Raw genomic sequence first — 22,618 nt, 5'->3', positions numbered from 1 at the left:
CATCAAGGATATAGACTATAGGAGCTTAGCTGGGAGCTTCATGGAGACAGCTGAAGTTAATGTTAGCTGCCCTAAAGCTGTCAGAGTTAGCTTTGACTTCATATATTACCTTCTAACAGCTGTATTCTCAGTAACGTGACAATCTGCAAGAAACAGTTTGCTTATAAATCACTAAAATGGTAGTGGCAGCACAGTTTGGCTTAGTTATCAATGCCGTTAGCATCGTGGCTAACACTGTTGTTACTTAGTTTATGACAAATCGTTTCGGCTGTGCTTTCTAAAATGATGTAATTGTCCTAACCGAGCAACATTTACCTTTACAACAGAGCTGCTTCAATACACTAGTTAGATAATCTTTCATTACAGAGTTCTCTGTTGATTTGTGTTTGTCGCTGGAAAATAATGTAGACAGCAAGCGGCGGTGCCAGAAATGCAATGTGCCATGACATAGATCCCCTTCAAGGCCAGACTGATGTTGGTAGTCCCTCTAGTGGACAGAACATGTAAAAACAACCACATGCTTATAGTGGCATTGACAATGCATAACCCTGAGTAGTGTAGTACATATTTATGTTATTATATTTTAACAGGCTGCATTTGAGCATTAAATATTCAAATATTATTCAAATATAAAAAATAATAAATGAAATTTGAATGGTATAGAGGAAGACTGACAGCTCTAGTGTGTGTGTGTGTGTGTGTGTGTGTGTGTGTGTGTGTGTGTGTGTGTGTGTGTGTGTGTGTGTGGAAACCCAATTCAATTAGACCATCTGAGAGGTGGATTCAATTAAGGAGCATTAAGAGTGAGGAATCTCTTTGCCTGGCAGCCCATTGTTTACAGTGGAGAGACATCAGCTCTGATGATATTCAGACCATTGGGAGCACTGCCAGGGGAGTGATGGCCTCGAGCTGCTTGTCCTCTAAAGATATACTATGGTCACAGTGTTAAACGGCATGAGAATCCACAGAGAAAGGGCACGAGATGATTAAATAAGGGTCAATAATAGAATGAAATACTGTACAGTATGTTGCAGCATTTTAATACATGCCTCTCAATAAGTAACTGTATGTCAGTTTGTAAATATCAGAGTATAACCTGTAAGTCTTTAGTGTCCCTTTTGTAGCCATGGAAATAATTTGTTGGTCAAAATTACATCTTAAAGTTACAATCTCCATTTCGTTTCTCTTTGGCGGCAGCTATTTTTTTCGTACTTCACAGAGATCACAACAGTGTCGCCTGAGTGACATCAGTCAGTTGGCAGTTGCCTTCTTCTGAACGTCAAATTTATTTCCTTTTCTTTAGATGTGCAATTGTTTCAGCGTCTGTAGTCATTGCTTTTTGTTTGTTCTGCTAATGTAACTGTTTTCTTGCAAAGTTAGCAAAGACCAGAAAAAGGTCGCTTCACACACAAGTGAGTTAAAGAGCAAGTCTGTTGCGTTATCTCCATCTACCCTCTCTAGCGGACCAACCACTGCTGGGTGATGGAAAATGCGTCACTAACGTAATACTGCAAATGCAAGGGCTTGGCTCAATCACCATTCTGTTACCTCATTCGGTGATAGATAGTAACTTAATTTATTTAAATAAAAATCTTTAAGATTATCACTTAAATTTAATGATGGTGCAAGAAGCACCACCTTCTTACCTATTTGCCAAAAGTGTTATCTATTTTTCTCTGTTCCAAATTATCTACCCTTCTAATTATCTTATTGAAAGTGGTTCTTTATTTTACATTTAATTACAATGACTTTACCTACAATCCACACATTACATTTACTTTAATTTGTCTCCACTTGGAAAAGGTCAAAGTCCTCTGGTTTGTAGCGAAAGATGGTTTGCTTGCCTGTCACATATCCAAATGTTGGTGGGCATTTTACATACTGTATGTCAGAGTAAACCTAACAGGACAATTGAAGTCATACAAAAAAAGTTAAATAAGTAAGGGTGTAATGATACATTGATCTGGATCGATATATCGATTCAATGATCAACAATTCAATATCATCTCTAGATGTGCCTTTATTTTGAAATTCCCAGTTTATATCTGTTTTTTCTTTAAAGGAATAGTTCGTTTTTCATTTAAATGTCTGGAAGAGCCAAGTAATATAAATGTCAAATCAAATTTTAGTTGCTTTTTGTTAGTTGATATAAATGTAACTGTGTTAAATGGGCATATGATATTGTCTCATAACAATCGCAAGCCCCTGAATTGAAATCGTATCGTGGCAGACTTTGTGATATTCGCAAATATCGTATTGTCCAAAGAATCAATATGATACAGTATTGTGATAAAACTTGTGATTTACACCCCTAATAAGAAAATTATAAAGTAACACTGGAATAAGTAATGAGCAATGTTTCACGACCTGCATCCATTAGTAAGCACAAACTTAAAGAGACTAAAGAGATAAAGGGTATTTCTCAGTTTTGCAATGTTCCCATCTGTCAAGTATCTAGTTATGTATTGTTCCGTCCAGATCCATTAAAAGAGATGAAGTGCTTCTGAGGTGTATCTTCCTGTTGTTGAGGATTCTTTTAATGGCGAGGTTTGTGGTTTAGTGTTTAAGGAGGAGTGGAGTGTTTGTAATTGGGTCTGACTCATTCAGCTTATGAAATGCTGAGTACACTACAGTGTGTGCTGAACTGTAGACCCAGACAAGAGGATAAATATGCTCATGTTCACCCTCACTCAGCAGGAGCTTCAGGTTGTACTTTGCACCCACAGTAGTTAACATAACAGAATTAGAGCTAATCTGGGAGAGGAGTTTGGTCTAAGACATTGGACCATGTAGCATCCTTGTTGGAGATGTAGTTGGAGACTGTCCTCCCAAAAAAATATGACAGCATCAGGAGTTTCAGCAAATGATCAAAACGACTTTTGTTAAAGTGACAAAGCCTACTTCGTAGTAATTATGACTGTTGTCCATCGCGAGAAAAAAAAGGAAGTCAAGTGATGTTATCTTTTGAATGACAAAGTCTGCATACAGAGGAGGTTAGGGTGGATGGGTCCGTTCGGCTGGTCATCCGACCCACATGCACGAAAGAGACGTCAGACCAGCGCGCTGTTGTGAGCTAATGTGCAAATGTGCAAAGTATGGAGGCTCTGTAATCTGAACCAGCCTGAACCAAGACACCCCCCACACAATTATTACCTCCCATGGTGACAACAGCAGCGCATAACACTAGCTTCACTCTGACTGACAAAACCAAAACGACTCAACTTGGTTCCCAGCTAAACAGCGATTTTCATAACTTTTCATCCTTTCTCTAACTGGGAATGTTGGTATTGGCAGTGTTAGAAGAAGTACGCCTACTCAAAATGGTTTTTTTTCTGAAGTAAAATTATTAATACCACACAGTACAAGCCCTGCATTCAAATGTTTACTTAAAGTAAAGAGTGAAAGATAGGCATTATCAGCACAATGTAAGCTACTTAAATTTTCTTCATGTCTGTTCAAGATGGAGCTTTCAACTCTAATATAATACTTGATAGTTTAATAAATAATAATGCATAATATTTTAATTGTGATATTTTGTGAGGAAAATCTGAATCTGCAAGGTAACCAGCAACCTTTCTCTGTCAGATGTAATGTCTAAATGTACAGTAGTACAATGTTTTCCACTGAGGAAAAAGTATACAGTAAGTTATTAGTAGTATACAGTTGAGTTGCATAATTTGTAAGGGCCTTTGGGGACCTTCTGTACATTAGTACAATGAGTTAGAATTTTAACATATTCAATATTTTTCATATCTAAACATATAATATATGAATCTATAGCTGTTTGGAGGTTTTACTTCGGGCTCCCAGGCAGTTGCCTACCTTGCCTTATGGTAAAGTCTGCTCTTGTTTTTGTTTCCCGTGAAACAGAGTGATTTCACCGGTGTTTCTGACTGTGAGTAGCTGCTACTTGATATGTGACTCAACTATGTCATGGCAGGGATACGCTCTGGGTTGTTTGCATTTCTTTAAACCAATCACAATTGTCTTGGGTGACGCTATGCTTTGGACACAGCGACCGTGGCTCTGCAAAAGGAACTTGTTTTTGTGGAACATTTGCACCCCACAAAAGAAAACGCCACATACAATATTAAATGAAGTTAACTGTTCATACAATACAGTAATGCAAGTTATTTAAATTAGCTGTATAGATGGCTAACGTAATTTGCTCTTATCAGTGCATCGCCGTGTGTACTTCATCCACATAATCCTCTCCAATCAATCCCAAAAAGTCCCAGTTACATAGTAAATGCCGTAAACATATTCTTTGTAAATCTTTACAACCATACCCTGAAAGAACCAAGCAAGCCTGCCTTGTTCCACAATCCAATTTTTATTTTTTTTTAACTTGCCATTTTCAGCTTGTAGATTGCTAGCTCAAAGTTCCGAAGCGAATGGAGTTTGAGAACGGCAACACACAGATCCATTGATCCAGACTACTTTCAGAATATCTAATCTGGTCTGATCTGAATCCAAGACACTGAACTTGAACCTGTGCCATCATTGCCACTGCTGTTTGACACGTTTCATAGCATACATGACAGTATCATACGTAGCCCCTTTAGAGGTTAAATGACACAAAGGATTTTAGGGTTGAGTTGATGCAGCTGTCCAGAGGAGGAATCCGCATCTTTCTTCCACATTGTCCTGACTGTGCTCCATCTGTCCACCTATCATTTTTAATATGCCCCCATTTTTCTCTGTACACTCCCCTTCGTCTCTCCTTCTCAGATACTCCCCTCCCTAACTGGTTTCTCTCCCCAAACCGCTGTCACATGTCTGAGAGCATGCAGGACAAATTCCATATCTGCCTGTCAGGCTCTTCCTCTTTCTTTCCATCTTCTATCTTGTTCTTCCTTTTTCACATGTGCGCAGGGTATCTCTCCCCTGCTGCATAATGCACCTGTGTCCCTGACATCCCCTGGTGTCTGACAAAACAGACAGAGGGTTTGTTTAAAGGATGGATTGAGAGGCGCTTTGCTCTATCCGTTTCCAATTCTGTTTCCTCTCATGTATAATGGATGAAGTGAGTCTCTTGCACCATTGTTTGCTGATTCTAATGAGAGTGCCTGGCCTGTTGAATAATAAAAACAGGAGGGCAAAATGAAAATGTCTCAGAGCTTCAGAGGAACACCTGCTGATTAGAGTGTAGACTACATTTATCCTTAACGGGAGTGGTTGCTTGTTACATCATTGCATGCAGACATACACACGCCACACACACACACACACACACACACACACACACACACACACAGATAAAGGGGGCGGTGATAGTGTCAAAACATATGCTCTTTAATTACTGATGTATGTATTCACAAATAATTAATGTGGCAAATGATGCTGCGGGTTATTAACTTGAATAATGAAGTCATAGTTCCATTAACAGGAGCTCCTCAGGTCATTTATGTAGCATTATAACTGTGCTGTTGTTAAAAGGTAGCATAGGTAAAATGTAATCTCTCTTGACGGGGCTGAGTTTAAATAGGAAACTAGAGGATGGTGCATCAGAGAAATGTGTGTCTGTTTTCACTGCAATCCTGCTCTTACTGTACTGGACAGGCTTTAATAATTAACAAAGCTGCCAGGAAGGAGGCCTTCACCCACAGACTCCCCTGCATTCAGGGGATTCTTCTGCTCGGTCACCACACATCTGAGCTGCATAAGGAAAACAGGCCACTTTCCTAAATGTACTAAAGGATGTAAACAGTTAATTGACCCTTGACACTGTAACTGCAGCTGTAGACACATCAGGTTATTTTGCAGGATCACATCGGTATTAATTTAATAAATTATGCATAATGCGTTACACCAGGTTTAAATATATATATATATATATATATATATATATATATATATATATATATATATATATATATATATATATATGCTGACTCACAATCTTCCTGTACTAGTAAATCATTAGTGATAAACTAATTGAAACCTCTGTTAAAAGTCAGTTTGCATACAGTGAGTATTCTCATGAATCAAATTGTCAGCTGTAAAATAAGTATTACAGTAAAATTGAGTTTCAAAAAGTACAGAAGAAGTTGAATGCTGAAGAGTTTAAAATCATAGATGTCTTAATATGTGTTTTATTGCTATAGGTAGTCAAGGTGGCACTAGTTCTTACATCTTCATATGCTGTTGGGTAATTTAAACTATAGCATGAGTTAAATAACAGATTAAAGCTGCATTATTTCTGAAAGGTAGTGGAGTGAAAATATTATATATAGGCCTGTCGCAATATGCAATAAATCAATGATATTGTCATGATAAATAAAAATGAGCTTGATCATTTTGAAATGGAAATTATCTTGGCTGGAAAAATTTCCATTATATTTATTGTTTTTGATTGTGTTTGGTTTTTATTCAAGTGCTTTTTTTGTTAACAGAGACTGAGAGTCCATTTTATTTATTTTTTTTGGTTGTTTTGTTCATTTATTGTGGATATTTAAAATGTCTTCTAGTTCCAGTGTTAAATATTCTTTAGAAATAAAAGTTTATTGATCTTTGAAAAGGTGTACCTGCATTATTATGCCATTATCATTATATTAGATAAAAATGGTCTCAGAACGACAATATTATCGTTTATCGCAATCATTTCTGGGACAATTTATCGTCCAGCAAAATTTGTTATCGTGACAGGCCTAATTATGCCTCAAAAATATACTCAAGTAAATGTAGTTTGAAAGAGATTGTGCCTTATTAGCAAACCAACTACAGTCAATTGGAGGAATGGCAATCTCATCATGAGAATGCAATAGACTAACTCAATATTATTAGCATACAGCATTCGAGTTACTCACATTGTCTTCTTTCCTCTCCTCCCTCCATCATTCTTAATTACTGTCATGAATCTATATACCTAATAGTTATTGCTGGGGTTCATTTCCTCTCAGTTCCAGATTGACATTGAAAGCACATCTTCAGAGTTATTCGTCTTTCTTTTGGCCCGTCTCTCTTTCCTCATTTTTGCCCTGCTGTCACACACTGACTAGAGGAACATTAGGAGGTCAGTGACATTCAATTGTGAGACCTGGGGCGATTTAAAAAAACAAAAGCTGACGCCCTCTATGATATTGAGTTTTTGCTATATGTGGCTGAATGAACATCTGTAGTGTATTTCTATGTCTTTTTCTGTATGTGAGTAAAAGAATCGAAAAAGGGAGCTAAGCACCAGATTCAGTACTGTGTTTATGGAGCTCACAGCTTCTATTTTCAGCACATCTCTAAGCAGTCGTCTTCAGTTGTGGTCAAGGTTAAGTATTTTTCTCGACACGAAGATGCAGTATATACATCCACTTTTATTAAAAAAAATACATACATTCTGTGTGTGTATAAAAAAAAAAAAAAAAAAAAAACCACACCCCCCACACAAATAAATATTTTCCCCCAAAACAAGGGCCAACCGCCAAATGAAGTCAAACAATCCTTCACTCTATCTCCTATAGCGGTCTCGTACTCTGTCTCGCTTTCAGTCTGAGGCTGCCTGAAGTGTGGAGATAAAACAGCTGCATCTTTAATCTGTGGGTGGCACAAGCCTACAAAGAAGGCAATTAGGTTTATAATTTACAATTCCCTTGCCCTTCTCTCTTCTCTACCCTTCCATTTCCTCTCCTTCCAACTCACCCCTCCTTTCCACCCATGAAGTAATGTCTTTATGTGTGTCATGTGTGTGTGTCCCCACAGAGCAGCGCGAGCATTTGGAGAGTACCTGTCCCACACACACCCTGAAAACCGAAACAGATCAGGTCAGCGTCTCAGCCATCCTGCCATTTGCCCATCCCTCTATCCTGCTCAGCCTATTCCTTTGTGGTCTCTGATCCTTCCTCCACCTGTTTCACCTCATCCTCTGTTGAAATGCCAGGCTGTGATCATTAGTGTGTCACTACAATAGCTGATAACCAAAGAAAGATATTATTATCTGTGTCATCCTCACCTTGACATCTTCATTTTCCCCTCTCTCTCTTCTCCTTGCTCCTCTAGCACCTTGGTATATCTTTCATTATTTAACGCTCATATTTGTCTTTTTTTTTTTTACTATCATTCTAGCTCATCCTTTGCGTGAAACCTTGGTGGGTCCAGACCAGGAGTCGCCAAGTGACACGACTGGCCCCAACAACAACAACCACCTCCATCCCTGCTCCAACACCACCAAGGGCTGTGAGGACAACCGGGAGCCCAGTTTGGTGAAACCCCCGCTGGGCTTACTCCAGCCCCCTCCCCCTTCCATCATCATCTCTACCAAAGCATCGCGACTGTCCCTAGAGCGCAGCTTCTCAGCAGAGGAAGACCAGCAGAAGTGCGTTGAGTGCACTCTGCAGCCTGCCCGTGTGTACACCATCACCAGCCAGCGGGGTATGCTGATGAGCAGTGGCCGGGGCAGCAAGGAGAGCCTAGAACTGGACGTCCTGAAGGAGAAGTCGGGGAGTGGCGGGGTGGGATCCAGAGGTGGCTTGATCCAGCCCTCCACTTCCCCTTCTTCCACCTCATCGTCTCCAACCCAGTTCCACCAGGCCAGCAGTGGTCGTGGCATCAGCCACCATCACAGAAACCATCACGACACGCACCACGGGAACCACCACCACAGCGTCTCGGGCACCAATGCCCCTTCCAGTAGTGGAGGAAGTAGCGGGGCAAGTGGAAGCAGCAGTAGCAACCAGCAGCAGTCTTTAGCCGTCGCTGGATCCCACTCCCATCATGGATCACACCACCACGGCCACCACCATCACCTGTCTCAACCCCCACTGCAGACCTCCGTCAGCGCCCACAACATCCGCGGCTGGGGAGAGGGTGGAAAAGGGGAGGGGGAGTGCAGCGGGCTGGCCTGTGAGTCATGCAGCAGCACCCCCTCGCGGAGCCAGGGCTCCCTGGACCTGGAGAGCGCGTCCCGAGAGGCAGGCAAGCAGCACCGACGCCTAGAGAGGATGTGGAGTGTGGACCGGGTGACTGGTCTGGAGAGAGGTGAGAGGGCGGAGGACACAGAGGAAAGGAGAGGCGCTGAATTCCAAACAAGGGCGGGGGGTGGGGGGTCAGGGTTTGTTCAAAAGACCCCGTGAATGGCATTGGTTGGTTTGACATTGGACCAGAGATGAAATAGCATTTGACTAATTTCAATCACTTGCCTGACTGCATTTTTTAGGTAAAAATTAGGGATCCATTTAAACATGCTTACCCTTACATTTAGTGTTTGTGACAGTTTAATTATATTTTTTTATAAGTAATAATTCTAGGCTTCATGAAGGTTTAAAGCTCACTTCAGTGAAAACAATTAACAAATCACACTTAACCCTTTGGTGAGCATCTAGTAAGGAATAACAAAGAAACTTTGCAGTTAGTTTTTAATTTTAAGTTATTTTACTGTGACAAATCAGTCTAATGAAGAGTTTAGGCCTATGTCTGGATGAATTAAAGTAAAACATCCATTAAAGTGAGTTAGTATTACAATTCAAATCTATTTCGTCTCAGCTCTGGTGGGGATTGAGGGTTTGTTGTTGGATGTGACGTGGTGGTCTGTATATCTGACTCCGTCTCCTCGTCTCTCTCCTCTGCTGTCTCCTTCTGTGTGTCTCCCTCTCTCCATTTGTGGAGTGGTGGACTGTCAAGTGCTGGTGCTGTTGCTTCCATATTTCTAATATATATTTATTACAATTGCCGATATGGGATATATTTTTCAGTTTTTTCACTTAACCCTGAAATTATCAATTTTCTCTCCATTTGCAGAGGACACTAACTGGTTTCCCAAGGAAAATATGTTCAGCTTTCAAACTGCCACAACAACCATGCAGGCGTGAGTGTCGAACCTTTGAAGCACATATATATCTTGCATTTACACAAACACACATACATGCACACGCAGTCACATTTATGGTGTATGAAAGGTCAGGCTGGTGTGAGTTAACGGAACATACTTGTGTTTTTGCACATTTTAGGCCATTAACTACAAACTGCATACTTTACATCACAGCAAACCATTTTTCAAAGCTTGCTATAGGTTTTTAGATTGATTTCTTACCTTCCAGGTTGCCATTGATTTTCATTTCAGTAAGCTATAAAAACAGCTTGCACACCTTTAAGGCTCACTCAAGGAGGACAATCCATCATAGTGAATAATTTGTCAATTCTTTTTATGGTTTTGTAAAAGTTGAATAATTGATGCATGGTAAAGTTGTAAGCAGGGTTTGTTTTGAAAGCTCACCTTATGGACCATTTGACATTTGATTCTTGGGAAAACGTGACCACAGTCTCATTATCACTTCCACAATGTCGGAGTTTGATTGTTGATCTTATAGATTTAATTTTACTACACTGTTTGTCATTAATTTATTCATATTACAGTGATAAGTTGTTGAGTTAAGCAAGTTTCAAGTATCTGCGGGTTAATTTTTCATAGTGTGCTAAAAGCAACCAATTATTCACTTAAATCTAGTAAACTAACCTAAAAAGACAAAGTCTAAAGCAATACTAGCGGCTGTGTGAGGTTGTACTTAACCCTTGTGTGGTCCTTCGGGTCCCAATGACCCGAAGGACCACACAAGGATTATGTACTTCCCTTTACTTTGTTGAGAATTGCTCTCTAAACCCTGTTTCTTGTAAAGTAAGTAAGTAAAGTTTATTTCTAGAACACATTTAAACACAGTTTAAGCTGACCAAAATGCTGTACAAACAAGAACTAAGGTGCTGTATTAACCCTTGTTTAGAGAGCAATTCTCAACAAAGTAAAGGGAAGTACATAATCCTTGTGTTGTCCTTCGGGTCACTGGGACCCGAAGGACAACACAAGGGTTAAGCACAGTGGTGCTAACATGGTCACAATGCCAATGCCAACATGTGGCTGTTTAACAAGGATGTTTACCATGCTCACAATCTTAGTACAGTGTATTCACATGCTAACATGTGTTAACTACAGTACGAAACCATTAGTTTTGAGAGTATTTGGTTATGAATGAAAGTATTGGATGTATTGGATGACATTTTGACCTGTTGGTGGCACTAGATGAAAAGTCACAAGATCACCAGTTATTAGAATTGATGCATCCAAAAGTTGTTGACATTTTAGTATAGACCGAAGCCGACCGGCCGATCAACAGACCTGCATTGCCATCCCTAAAGGCATGCTGCTAGCATGGCTAAAATTCGTACTTGATTGACAGGATGTGACGTGTGCAGTTTCTAGTTCATAGGTTAAAACACGTAATACCAATGGTGTGTTTCTTTGAAGAAAGTTTAAAAGAAAGCATAGTGTGTGCGTCTGTATAAAAGTGCTTGTGAGCATCCATCTGTGTAAGTATGATAGCAGGCTGAGATTCTGTCCCAAGATCACCTGCAGCTGTAAAAGATATCTTCACATAAAAAAGTAGAATCTCCAGCAGCTTCCAGCAAACCTCTATCTGTTTTTATTGGACTCATTGCTCACTGGTGCCTAAACGTTGTTGTTTTTTTCTCCCTCTCCTCTCTTCTTGCTAATTAATCATGGGATACCCAACAACAGGATATCGTGAGTATACTTCCCTGCTGGCTTAATTTTTTTCTTACCTATCTTACCTTGTTGTTAACTGCTGCTACTTAACTATGATGTCTACCATTTAATCTTCATTTTTGGGTTTCATCTAAAAACTTACTGACCATAACAAGATGGAACCAAGGTGCTTGTTTGGGTAATTCTGGCCTGGCAAAAAAAAAAGTTTCTTTAGGAAACATCAATCATCATCTGATTGACAGTTATGGATTGTCAAGTAGAAACCTAGTCAGCACAAATAATGTATTTTAATTAAAGTGAGAAAAAAAAGCCAAAAGGAGGAAAACTGAGTTACAGGATTTTCATGAAACAGCAGGGATACAGTCCAGTTTAATCCACTGCAGCTGAGTAAGTCTGCCAAGCTCAAGTCAGGAAAATGTCGGTCTGTGTCTTGGCTGACCTAAACCCTGTCAGCTCACATTTAGCCAGCAGTTCTGTCAGTTTGGTACACACACACACACACACACACACACACACACACACACACACACACACCACTAAGGACACAGCGATAGATAGAGTTTGGCCATTTAAGATTTTTGTGGCAGGCATGTTAGTGCTCTAATCCGGCTCCACAGACGTCGCCAATTATCACTAAATGTGTGCTGGCTGACTATAGGCGTATTTGGAACCGACTGTGGCAATTGGCTCTGGAGAGATTTGTTAAGAACAAGTATTTATAGTGCTAACATGATCCATATTACCTTCTGGTAAAACTTTTCTATCAGTTCTATCAGTGAAAAGAAGTCAGTTATCAGTCAGATGTCTCGGTAGGTAAATATCCAATGTGAAATCTGGTGCGTGCAAATTGCCCAAAGGAAAGGAGTGTATAGGCGATCTTAGAAGTAGGTTAAGCAATCAGATGTTAACATTCATAACAGTCATAGTTTATTATGCCTAAACCAAGCCAAGTCTTTGACATTTCATACTGCACAACCCCTGCTCCAACTACATCTCACCCAACTAAACCCAACTAACCCCGAGCTGCTCTTTGTATACTGACCAAGCTAACCTCTGGCCGCTAGCTTGAAGTAAATTTTGAGGGTTTATTCTAAATTCTTACAATAATAAAAAGGAAACAGCTGATGATATTCTATATATCTATATGGCCACAGCCAACATTTTGTTTTTTTGGGAATTCTACAAGCTACTTTCCACTACTTACCCAGAGTCAATCAATTATGTTAAGCACGGTTGGAGATGCCCTATCTCTAGCTCTGTCCCTGGACAAATGTTAATCAGCTTCACAGGACTGTTGGGTCACATCTTTTCTGATTAACAACAATCAAGTTTGATGAATAATCACACATCGGCAGTGATGCATTTCACACCATGTTTGTACTATGACACATAAAGTGGTGTCACTTTCTGCTACCCAGAACATGTTCAAAAGTTTAGCAATGATTTAAACAGAAGTCAACAACTTGCACATAATGTTATACAACTACTAATTAATTCTGGGAAAGTATCAAGAATCGTACAATTCCCCCAAAACAAACAAAATAATTAAATCTCAAGTGGAACTACTGAAAAGACACATAAGGTTACAAGATCAGCATCTCTATTGAAAGATGTATTATACCACATGTAGACTTGCACACGTGTTGCACGGGTGAATAGAAAATAAGATTTGAGCTGGCGATGTGATTTGACTTTCAGGTCTTCATACTCAAAGCTAGCGGCTGCCTACCTACAACAGCCTCCCCTTCACAGCCAAATAAACCCTGCAGCTAAAGGCCCTGGCATCAGCCCCCCTTGCACTGTCCTACTGTACCCCTCGCTATGCCAGCATACTCGCGCTCTCATCCCTTTAATACTGTGCCACGTCCCAGCAGGGCTTTACGGAGATTTGTGCAGAGAAAAAGGAGAGAGAGGGAGCAGGATTCGGCAGAAGTCATCCAGAGGTACGAAGCGGCCCCTGCCAGGGAGTGCTTTGCTGTCGTGCTGTTTGCACTTGTTTCTGGCTATAGCTCCATTGTCGCTTATTTACAGCCGCGTCCAATCTGACTAAGCCAAAGAGTCACAACGTGGCATTTGACGGTGAGAACGTCAGCAGCTTTAAAAAGGATCTGCTTACTGGATGTCCTGCTACAGTGCCCCAATTTCTAGGCTGGATTTTTACTGCCACCCACAGAGAATCAGATTTTGATTCTTAGAAAAAATTGAAAAATGAAGTATACGCTGTATGAGTGGTTTGAAAAAAAACTGTGATAAATCTTCTTGTATTGTGGATTCTACTCAGCCACGCCTAGATTAACTAAATTGGTAGCAAACACACACCTAATCTGTGAGAATGTGACATTAAGAGTTATTCATTCGGCAGACTTCAGCATGACATTCGAATATTCGGGGGTTTTTTGTTTGTTTTTAATTTTTGTTTATTTATTTTCTGCATTTCTCTCGTTCACACTCCAGTTGGTGGCGGTAATGCACATTTAAGTTGGTTTGCCAACCGCCAATAAACTACAAAGAAGAAGAAGAAGAAGAAGAAGAAGAAGAAGAAGAAGAAGAAGAAGAAGAAGAAGAAGAAGATTTATGCTGCGTTCATGCCACCTCGGAATAACAGGCACCGCCCCCCTGGTTACGTTGTTTTTCCGACTGGCAGCGTTCACATGGTCGGGATGCGTGTTCTTCTTCTTCTGTTATATTGGTGTTTGGCATAACAACTTTTTGCATGACTGCCACCAACGGTTGGCCGTAGCCTAGAGCATCAGGTGTGTGAAAACATGGAGGCCACAATAACAAAAGATTCTCTGCGGTTTTCTTATGCGAGCATCCAAACAGCACATCGCCAGGTGTGTGTTTGTGTTATCTGCAGGACAACGAACTCTCAGCTGCGTAGATTACGCGTAGATTACGGCTGAATTGTTTTATTTTCTGTTACTTTGTAACAGTTGTGTACATGGCTGTATATTTTAAAGATTTAATGCTTTAAAGTTATAAAAACGCTCATGAGTGGAAGTTTTATCGAGGTTACAGCGACGCCCCAGTCACAAAGTGTCCTGTTGACGGGATGGTGATCCGAGGTTAAAAGTTTATTAATTCTGAACGCGTCTGGCCTGTCTATCTATATTGCACCAAATACGACACTGCACTCCCTTGTGAAGTCGTTTGGATGAAAGGTTCTCAAAATAATCAAAATGCAAACAAACAGACAGACACATAGAGATTCCTGCCTTTATTAGAGATAATAATATGTTCAGCCCCCTCTCCCCGAAGCTTCGAATATTCGATGCTCATTACTACCGAAGCTTCGAAGCTCAAAAAATGGTATTCGGACCAGCCCTACCAATCAGACAAACGATCCGGGTGACGTAGCAGCGACAGCGGCATCAACGGGTTGCTGAGCTTCGGTAGCCGTCATGTTGAATGTAAACAAAGCTGCTCGCTGTCGCTGCACTATCGTCATTGTGTAAAGCCCACCTCAATGGTCGTGATTGGTGCCTCGATTTGGAAAAATCGGAAATGGGCTTGAATGGGCTCTTGGCCAGACTGACTCGCCAGAGCAAATCTCAAATTTGCAAGTTGAAGTTTGTCAGGGTTTTCCCAGGCTATCAAACTTTTCAAATTTGAGTAAAAAAAAATAGCATAGCATTTTTTAAATACATTGGAAATATGCAGTAAGATTCTGTAACACTTGCAGGAGTAATGACATCAGTAACAAGTCAACTGTCCCACTCAGGCCCAGATGCTCCGTCACACAGGGGCAGATGGTGAGAGTGACACCATGCAGTATATCTCAATTCCTCGGACATCTCAGTGTCATCCATCTGCAGTGTCGCAATAGCGTTGTGTGTCATTTCATTAAAATTTGTGATTTGAGGGAAATATAAAGCAGAACAATGTTTTAGGAACACTTTGCCAAATCCACTGGAAAAATAGTCCTGCATCCACCAAATACCATCACTTGAAAAATAGATTATATTTTATCACACTAAGGCCATGTCCACATTAACACTCAGATTTTAAAATGCATGTTTATTTGTTTCCATTCTTGTTTTTTATTCTCATTAAGCTGGGTATTTGGGCACTGAAAACCGATCAAACAGGAAAACCAATTAAAAGGAAGACCTGACATTTCTTGATGATACAGTATGTGTTGTATTCCTGACATGGTGGAACAATTTGTTCTTCAATCTTATTTCTTATTAACAATACTTTTAAAACAGCAGAAAGCTTCTTTTTTAGATATGGTGTAGAGCTGCTGTCTCAAAATCGGAGCATTTCTGTATTTTTTTTATTTCAATCTGGACGGCAAACTTTAAGTAGGCAATAAAAACACCAGTGTGGGTTAAAAACCTTTGACATTAGAGTAGATATGGCCTAAGCCACACAGCAGAGCCGAAATGATTATTTTCATACGGTAGCAGTTTGCAGACAGTGCTTCTGTCAAGTACCACATCCCCATCACCACATAGAAAACAATATTAACCACTTATAAACAACAGCAATGCATAAAGAAAAGGTAAAAAAGCCATTTCAGCAGTGCTCTTATTTACCCCCTGTAATCTCAGAGTGCTTTTCATCATAGAAAAGTAGGTTTTACCCTGTACTCTTACTCTTTGATGTGAGGTGTTCACTTTCCTTTTCCTCATGCATTACCATCTCTCAACAATGAATCTGGTTCTTTTCTTAGGAATTTCTGAAGACTTTACCTTATTACAATTTTCAGACACTTTTACTTTACTTGAGTATTTCCATACTTTATACTTTTACTCCACCACTTATCTGAGGCAAATACTGTACTTTTTACTTCACAGCATTTATTTGAGAGCTTTAGTTGCTAGTTACTTTGTAGATTCAGATTATTACGAGATACACTCAACATATAAATTCCGATGTATTATAGATGAAGCTACACAGCAGTAAACAAGTTAGTAGTAGTAAGCATTAGCCCCACCTTTACCTGCTGCACAATAATGCTTAGCCCATCAATGATCCTAATCCAATAATTTTGCCTAATACATAATATTCTGAAATGGGTCATTCTGCATAGAATACTTTTATTTTAGTATGGTATGTACTATATTTTGATTGTAATACTTAGACAAATCCTTAGGTAGCCAATAAGTAATAGTAAAAGACATTATCAAAGAAACATAGAAGACTGAGTTCACACTCTCACAGATTAATTAGTTGTAAGGTAGCTAAAGAACAACAATGTGTTAAATAATGCAGGTAATCATCATCCTTGTTCAAATAAAAATATTAATAATTTAGGGAATAGTTCACTTATTTCAAATTGTATTACATCAGTACACCCATAGCAGTTATAAGTAGATGGGACAGGAGTAGAGAATCAAAATAAGTAAAATGTGAAAATTTAGGCAAAAATATGGAACATATAAATGGGAAAATGGATAGAAAACGAGTTATAGAGCATAACAGAAAGAAGTGAAGAAGAGAGGAGGGCGGACCTGTCAGATTGTTTTTAGCTGGAAGTGGAGGTGACCATCGTGTGTCTCACAAATTTCCTCTATTTCTGACTAAATCTCATTAACTGTGTCCACACCTCTCCATTGTGGGTAGCTGAAGTTTAAGCACAGGACATTCAGGGTGACTATGTGTATTAGTGTGTGTCTAAGATCTCTTTCTCAAAGTAAAAAGTAAGTAACAGGGATGCAATTAGTACTAACTTATATTTGCTCTTTATTAGACAATGTTTTGGCATGATTTAATTTGTGTTGCTCTTAAAACCAGCAGTGAAATTCACTGTTTGATGTTTGAAAGTTAACTGTTGTTTTGCTGACACTTTATGGAGGTAAACCAAGGCCAAAGACTCCAAAGTCTATTCCTTTTATGTTGCTTCTATTTTTATGTGCTTCTCCACTACCAGATAAACATGGACCCACTCTCTCTCTCTCTCTCTCACACACACACACACACACACACACACACACACACACACACACACACACACACGCTGAGATCATTAATCATGAGTGTCGACTGGTAGCTTGGTGTAGTGAAGCTGTGTATAGAAGCGACATGGGAGGGAGGCAGAAAGATAAAAGGATGTTTATCTGGGGCTCTTGCATAGGACATCATGTCAGGATCAGGCAGAAAGTCACGGAGAAGACTATACAAACCCTATTGCTTTGTTGTTATTAAATACACTAAATGGATTTTATTGTTGCTAGGAGACTTTTGGGAGGCTACTACAAGAAGCAAAACCTTGCACATTGAAACATTTACAGGAATGAGGGAATGGACCAAGTGTGATGACAACCATGTTGCCAAAATATAGGGTTCAAAAAGTAAATAATATAAATTAATACTATTTTACTCTTTGACAAATGTGTATACTTTATCTTGATATAGTATAACAATTACAATGTTGCTCTATCAGGCTGATGCCACAGTTCTGCACCTGCGGCTCTTCTGATGAATAAGGACATCAACAGAAATATATTTATCATTATATAGAGCATCATCAGCCTGTGGTTAGCCTCAATGAGATACAGCAGTGTAGATTCTTTATAACTACATTTGAATAATGAGGATGAGAAAAGCCTGCTTTGTGCATCCAAGTTCTTTAAGACCAAGGATGTTAAATGTGTTGTTTGATCTTTGTAACCATGACTCCGATGGAGCATGACCGATAATTTGCCGGCCGATATATTCACAGATATACCATGGTGTACAGGAAAATCTACCGGCTGAATTATTTAGTCTTGCTGGCATTCATGAGTTGATTGTTGTCCTCACACCATCGGATCAGGCCCACAACAGCTGTGTTGTCAGCAAACTTGATGATAGTGTTGTTGGAGTCGAAAGTGGCTACACAGTCGAGGATGTACAGGGAGTACAGCAGGGGACTCAAGACACAACCCTGGGGTGCTCCAGTGTTAAGGATAAGGATGCAAGAGGTGTGTCCGCCCACCTTCACCACCTGTGTTCTGCCTGTCAGGAATCGGTCTGCATGTCAAGGATTCACATGCACAGTCAGTTGTTTAATCCCAGGTTCTTGAGTTTTGTAATGAGCCTGAAGGGAACTATGGTGTTAAACGCTGAACTGTAGTCAATGAACAGCAACCTCGCATAGCTTCCTTTCTTTACCAGGGGAGATAGGGTGGTGTGTGGAGGATGTGTGCTATGGCGTCTTCCGTTGATCGGTTGGGACGGTAGGCAAACTGTAATGAGTCCACTGTGCTGGGTAGTGAGGAGCAGATGTAATCCTTGACCAGTTGTGCAAAGCATTCCATCACTACAGAGGTGAGGGCCACTGGGCGATAGTCATTCAGGCAGGCTGGTCTTGTTTTCTTGGGCACAGAAATGATGGACTTCTTAAAGCACATATGGTATTACAGACTGAGCCAGTGACAGGTTGAATATCATTGTGAATACCGGCGCTTGTTTGTCAGCACAAAGTTTGAGGACCCACCCGTTGATACCATCAGGTCCTGCCTAAGTATTAGTAAGTAGGCCTTATTGTTAAAAAAAGATATTGGTCGATATATTTCTGTCAATTTTCAGTCTTAAATATGTTATACTATAAATATGTTAAGCAGTATTGGTCAGGCTCTAGACTCAAATATAAAAACAAAATCGATCAGGAATGAACTTCTTGGACAAATTCCACCCATGTTAAACACACACAGACACAACACAGATCAACATAGCAACATCTCATCTGTCTGGAACAAAGTAAAGAAACATCACCATCATGCTCTCTAATGCATCATTGCCTCTGATGTGGTTCTGTTTAGAGCAGATGCACCAAAACCTACAAAAAAAATTAAAGAAGGGTTTTCCTTTTGGCTGTTGTTGCATGAATGAATCTCATGTATCTCATAAATTTACACTATAAAGGATGAAAATAGGTACTTTGGCAAAGTGGCACATTACACCCAAAATGCTCCTGTGACAAGTATTTTCCACTCACATTGACAAGAAAATTTGTATATTTACAAATAATTATCTTTTTTTAAACTCTTAGTAGAAATAGAAGCTTGACACTAAACTCTCCTATTTGTCTCCCCTTGCTTTGTCATTTCCCGTCCGCCCACCCCTCCCTCTTTTCTCTTTCTTTTCTTTACATTTGGGTTCTTCCTCTGTCCTCTGTTATCCCTCCACTGCTTTGATTTCTCTACCCACAGGAACTTCCGGAAGCATCTTCGGATGGTGGGCAGCAGGAGGATGAAAGCACAGAGTGAGTCAGAGATGTGTGTGTGTGTGTGTGTGTGTGTGTGTATGTGTGTATGTGTGTGTGAGATATGTTTGCTCAAATTGACTGTGATGTTGTTCACCCCACCATCATCTGTGTTTTTTTGTCGGTTCCCTGGTGTGTTTTTTGCATGTGTGTGGCACCAAACGCTGCTGCTTTACTGGGATTTTGTAACGCTATATTGACATACCTTGAGGATTATATGATCGTCTGTGTGTGTGTGTGTGTGTGTGTGTTGATAAGCCAGCGATATAAATCGGTGCATGTGTGTATGTTTGAGTGTGTGACTGTAGGTGGTCTTTTCCTGTTGCATCGCTTCGAATGTTTGTTCAATTGGTTGTAAATTTTGAAGACAAAAACGCTCAATTGTATATTTTAAAAAAAGAAAAGAAGCAAAAATAGATGATTGGTAATGATAAAGGGGTGTGTGTCTGTGTGTCTGTCACTGCAAACATATAAGACACTGATAGAAAACCAAAAATCTAGTTTTGGATTAGATGTGGCTTCAAAGGCAATGTGAGTGTAACTTTGTGATGTAACCGGTCTGTAATCTATTAGCTTGTCCATTGTTTTGACTTTGAAAATTAAATGGAAAGAAAATGGTGAAGGACAAACTATTAATCTATGCCCCAGTGAATAAAATCATTGGTTACATTTGTATGTGTGTCAATAGATGCAGCGTTAATATCCAAGTATCTTGGAAGGGTAATAAGTGTTATAGAGACTATGCAAAATCTGGTAGCAAATGTCAAAGCTGTATTACCATATTGCAAACAATATGTTTCTGGACCATGGCAGATTTGTGTAGATGTATGTAGACATTTACTAAAACCCAAAATCTTTTTGATGCTGTAATGTCAAAGTTGTTGCACACCTCAGACTTTCCCTGCTGTGAGGAGGAACTAGTTCTCCTGGAGACCATTTCTTCTCCATTTCTGCATAGCTTTGGGTGAACGGACATTCTCCTCATGGTCATAGAATCTGGTCCCAAGACTGCAGTGTTGATTAAGTCAAAGAAAATAAATGATATATATATGTTAAAAAAAAAAAAAAAAAAAAAAAAAACTTTAGATCAATCTGGTTCCGACTATGAACATCAACTCTAGTCAAGATCAGAGTATTTGTGATGTTTTGATATAGTTACAAGTGATTTCTAAAAGAAAACCTTGTAATAGAAATGCAATCCAAAAATCCTTTTGATCACAAGAAGAAAAAAAACATTAAAAAGTTGACCTTATGAATGCTTCGGCTAATGAAAAGACTTTTGTACTTGAAAAGAACAAGTTGGTGTCAGCAGCAAAATGAACAGAGAAGCATTTGCGGGAATTAATCAGCCGCAAAAGCACAGAGGGAAAAAAATGTGGAGCCTTGAGGGACACTGTTGATTAACCGTGTCAAACACTTTAAAGTCAAATATTGTAAGAGCACAGTGATTACTCTTCAAAGCAGAGCTGATTTTATCGAGGCTTGGTAAATTTGTGACACAAGGACAGTCCTTTCAAATTCATACTGATGATGAGCAACAAGATCCTTTATAATTTTAAAGATAAATATGATTGTTAGCATACTGTATGTGACAGTTTGTATATGCAGGCATTTGTTTGTGCGTTTGTGCAGAGGAGGGATGGCATCGTGTTGTATACATATTTGTGAGCTGCATCTGCCTTTTCACTAATGTGCTTTAGGTGGCGAGTGTGTAGAGGAAACAGCCAATTTGCGGGTTTGTTAGTGTGTGTGTGTGTGAGTGACTATCTCTCCCCGCCTGCACTAGCATTCGCTGAGCGTAGATCGAAGAGTTTCAGCCGTTCCTGGAGTGATCCCACCCCTTTCAAGACTGACTCTCCTCATGAACCCAGAGACAGTGAGTTAACACAGACTCACACGCATGTGCATCTACACGCTCACACACAGATGCTGACACACACACAGTTTCTTACAGTTGCAGTGGTGCAAAAATGGTAATTAAAACATTTTGGAAGGCTTTAACTCTGAAGTAACCGAATCACATTTGCAAATGGTGTAAATCTATGTCTAAAGTAAATTGTGCTTGGGAAGTTTTTAGTTTGTATTCCTGACATGCAGAGGGAGAAGAAAAAGTAAAAATTGACCTGGACCTGCCAGGCCTCGCCTTTTAAATAATCAGATCAGGTCAGACTACTTCAGTGCAGTCAATTCTCCTTTGTCTACGTACAAAACTATAAGTTAAATATTACAATAACTGCCAGATATAAACATGTCCTTTTATGTAAAGTGTCCTATTGTTCTCAAGTGTTTATAATCTACCGAAACAGCTGCAGTAAGATTTGTGAGAACATATTTGGAACAGTGTGCTATGTCTGACCCTTGTCCCCTCATGCCTTGACTGGCAGATTCATTACAGCTTAAATGTGCTTTGTGCACAGGTGGCTCATACCGAGTTGAAAGCTAATTAGCAGCATTTGTCAGCTATAAAAAGGGTCGGTGATCAGCACTTTGATATACGAGCGACTTACAGCACAGCTCGAATGAGGCCAAATCATCCGTAGTCTCAAATGAAGGTCAACCAGTCACAAATAATGCAAAGTACAGTACACAATGTAGGGGGCGACAAACACTGCCAACTGCAAAAGTCTAAGTATTTTCAGTTTGGGAGATTTGCTTTTAATCGACAATGTATCAGTAGGAAATATTGCAATTTTTTCTCCACTACATTTATCTGATGGTTGTTGTTATTAGTTACAAATTCAGCCATTTTTTTTTTGCTATTTGGATACACTGCAGTGTCTGTTCAGAACAAGCCAATTGCATGGCTTCCTCATCCAAACAACTTCACACTCAACACTGCGCTTCCTCGGGTCCCGAGCAATACACCTGCCATGACATAATTGCACATTTGGGACCAGGCTACTTCTGGGAACAAAAGTGTTCATTCCAAAAGTTGCATCACTGAT

At 39.7% G+C, this 22,618-nt stretch overlaps 1 protein-coding gene across 7 annotated transcripts in view; it reads left to right on the top strand.

Annotated features, from left to right (window-relative positions):
• Positions 1 to 22,618, top strand: part of LOC120545627 (NMDA receptor synaptonuclear signaling and neuronal migration factor) — a 44,300-nt gene that overhangs the window by 5,711 nt on the left and 15,971 nt on the right. The window contains exons 2-8 of one of the 7 annotated variants that reach the window (XM_039780148.1): positions 7,693 to 7,754; positions 8,056 to 8,904; positions 9,727 to 9,793; positions 11,495 to 11,500; positions 13,357 to 13,425; positions 19,621 to 19,673; positions 21,460 to 21,549. In XM_039780148.1, the coding sequence (XP_039636082.1) occupies positions 7,693 to 7,754; positions 8,056 to 8,904; positions 9,727 to 9,793; positions 11,495 to 11,500; positions 13,357 to 13,425; positions 19,621 to 19,673; positions 21,460 to 21,549 (1,196 nt within the window). Of the gene's footprint in view, positions 1 to 7,692; positions 7,755 to 8,055; positions 8,968 to 9,726; positions 9,794 to 11,494; positions 11,501 to 13,356; positions 13,426 to 19,620; positions 19,674 to 21,459; positions 21,550 to 22,618 lie in introns of all 7 variants that reach the window. The other 6 variants (XM_039780147.1, XM_039780151.1, XM_039780152.1 and 3 more) reach the window with 6 other exon arrangements.

Source organism: Perca fluviatilis, chromosome 17 (genome assembly GCF_010015445.1).
Source record: "Perca fluviatilis chromosome 17, GENO_Pfluv_1.0, whole genome shotgun sequence".
Classification (NCBI taxonomy): domain Eukaryota; kingdom Metazoa; phylum Chordata; class Actinopteri; order Perciformes; family Percidae; genus Perca; species Perca fluviatilis.
This window is presented reverse-complemented; position numbering and strand designations above follow the sequence as displayed.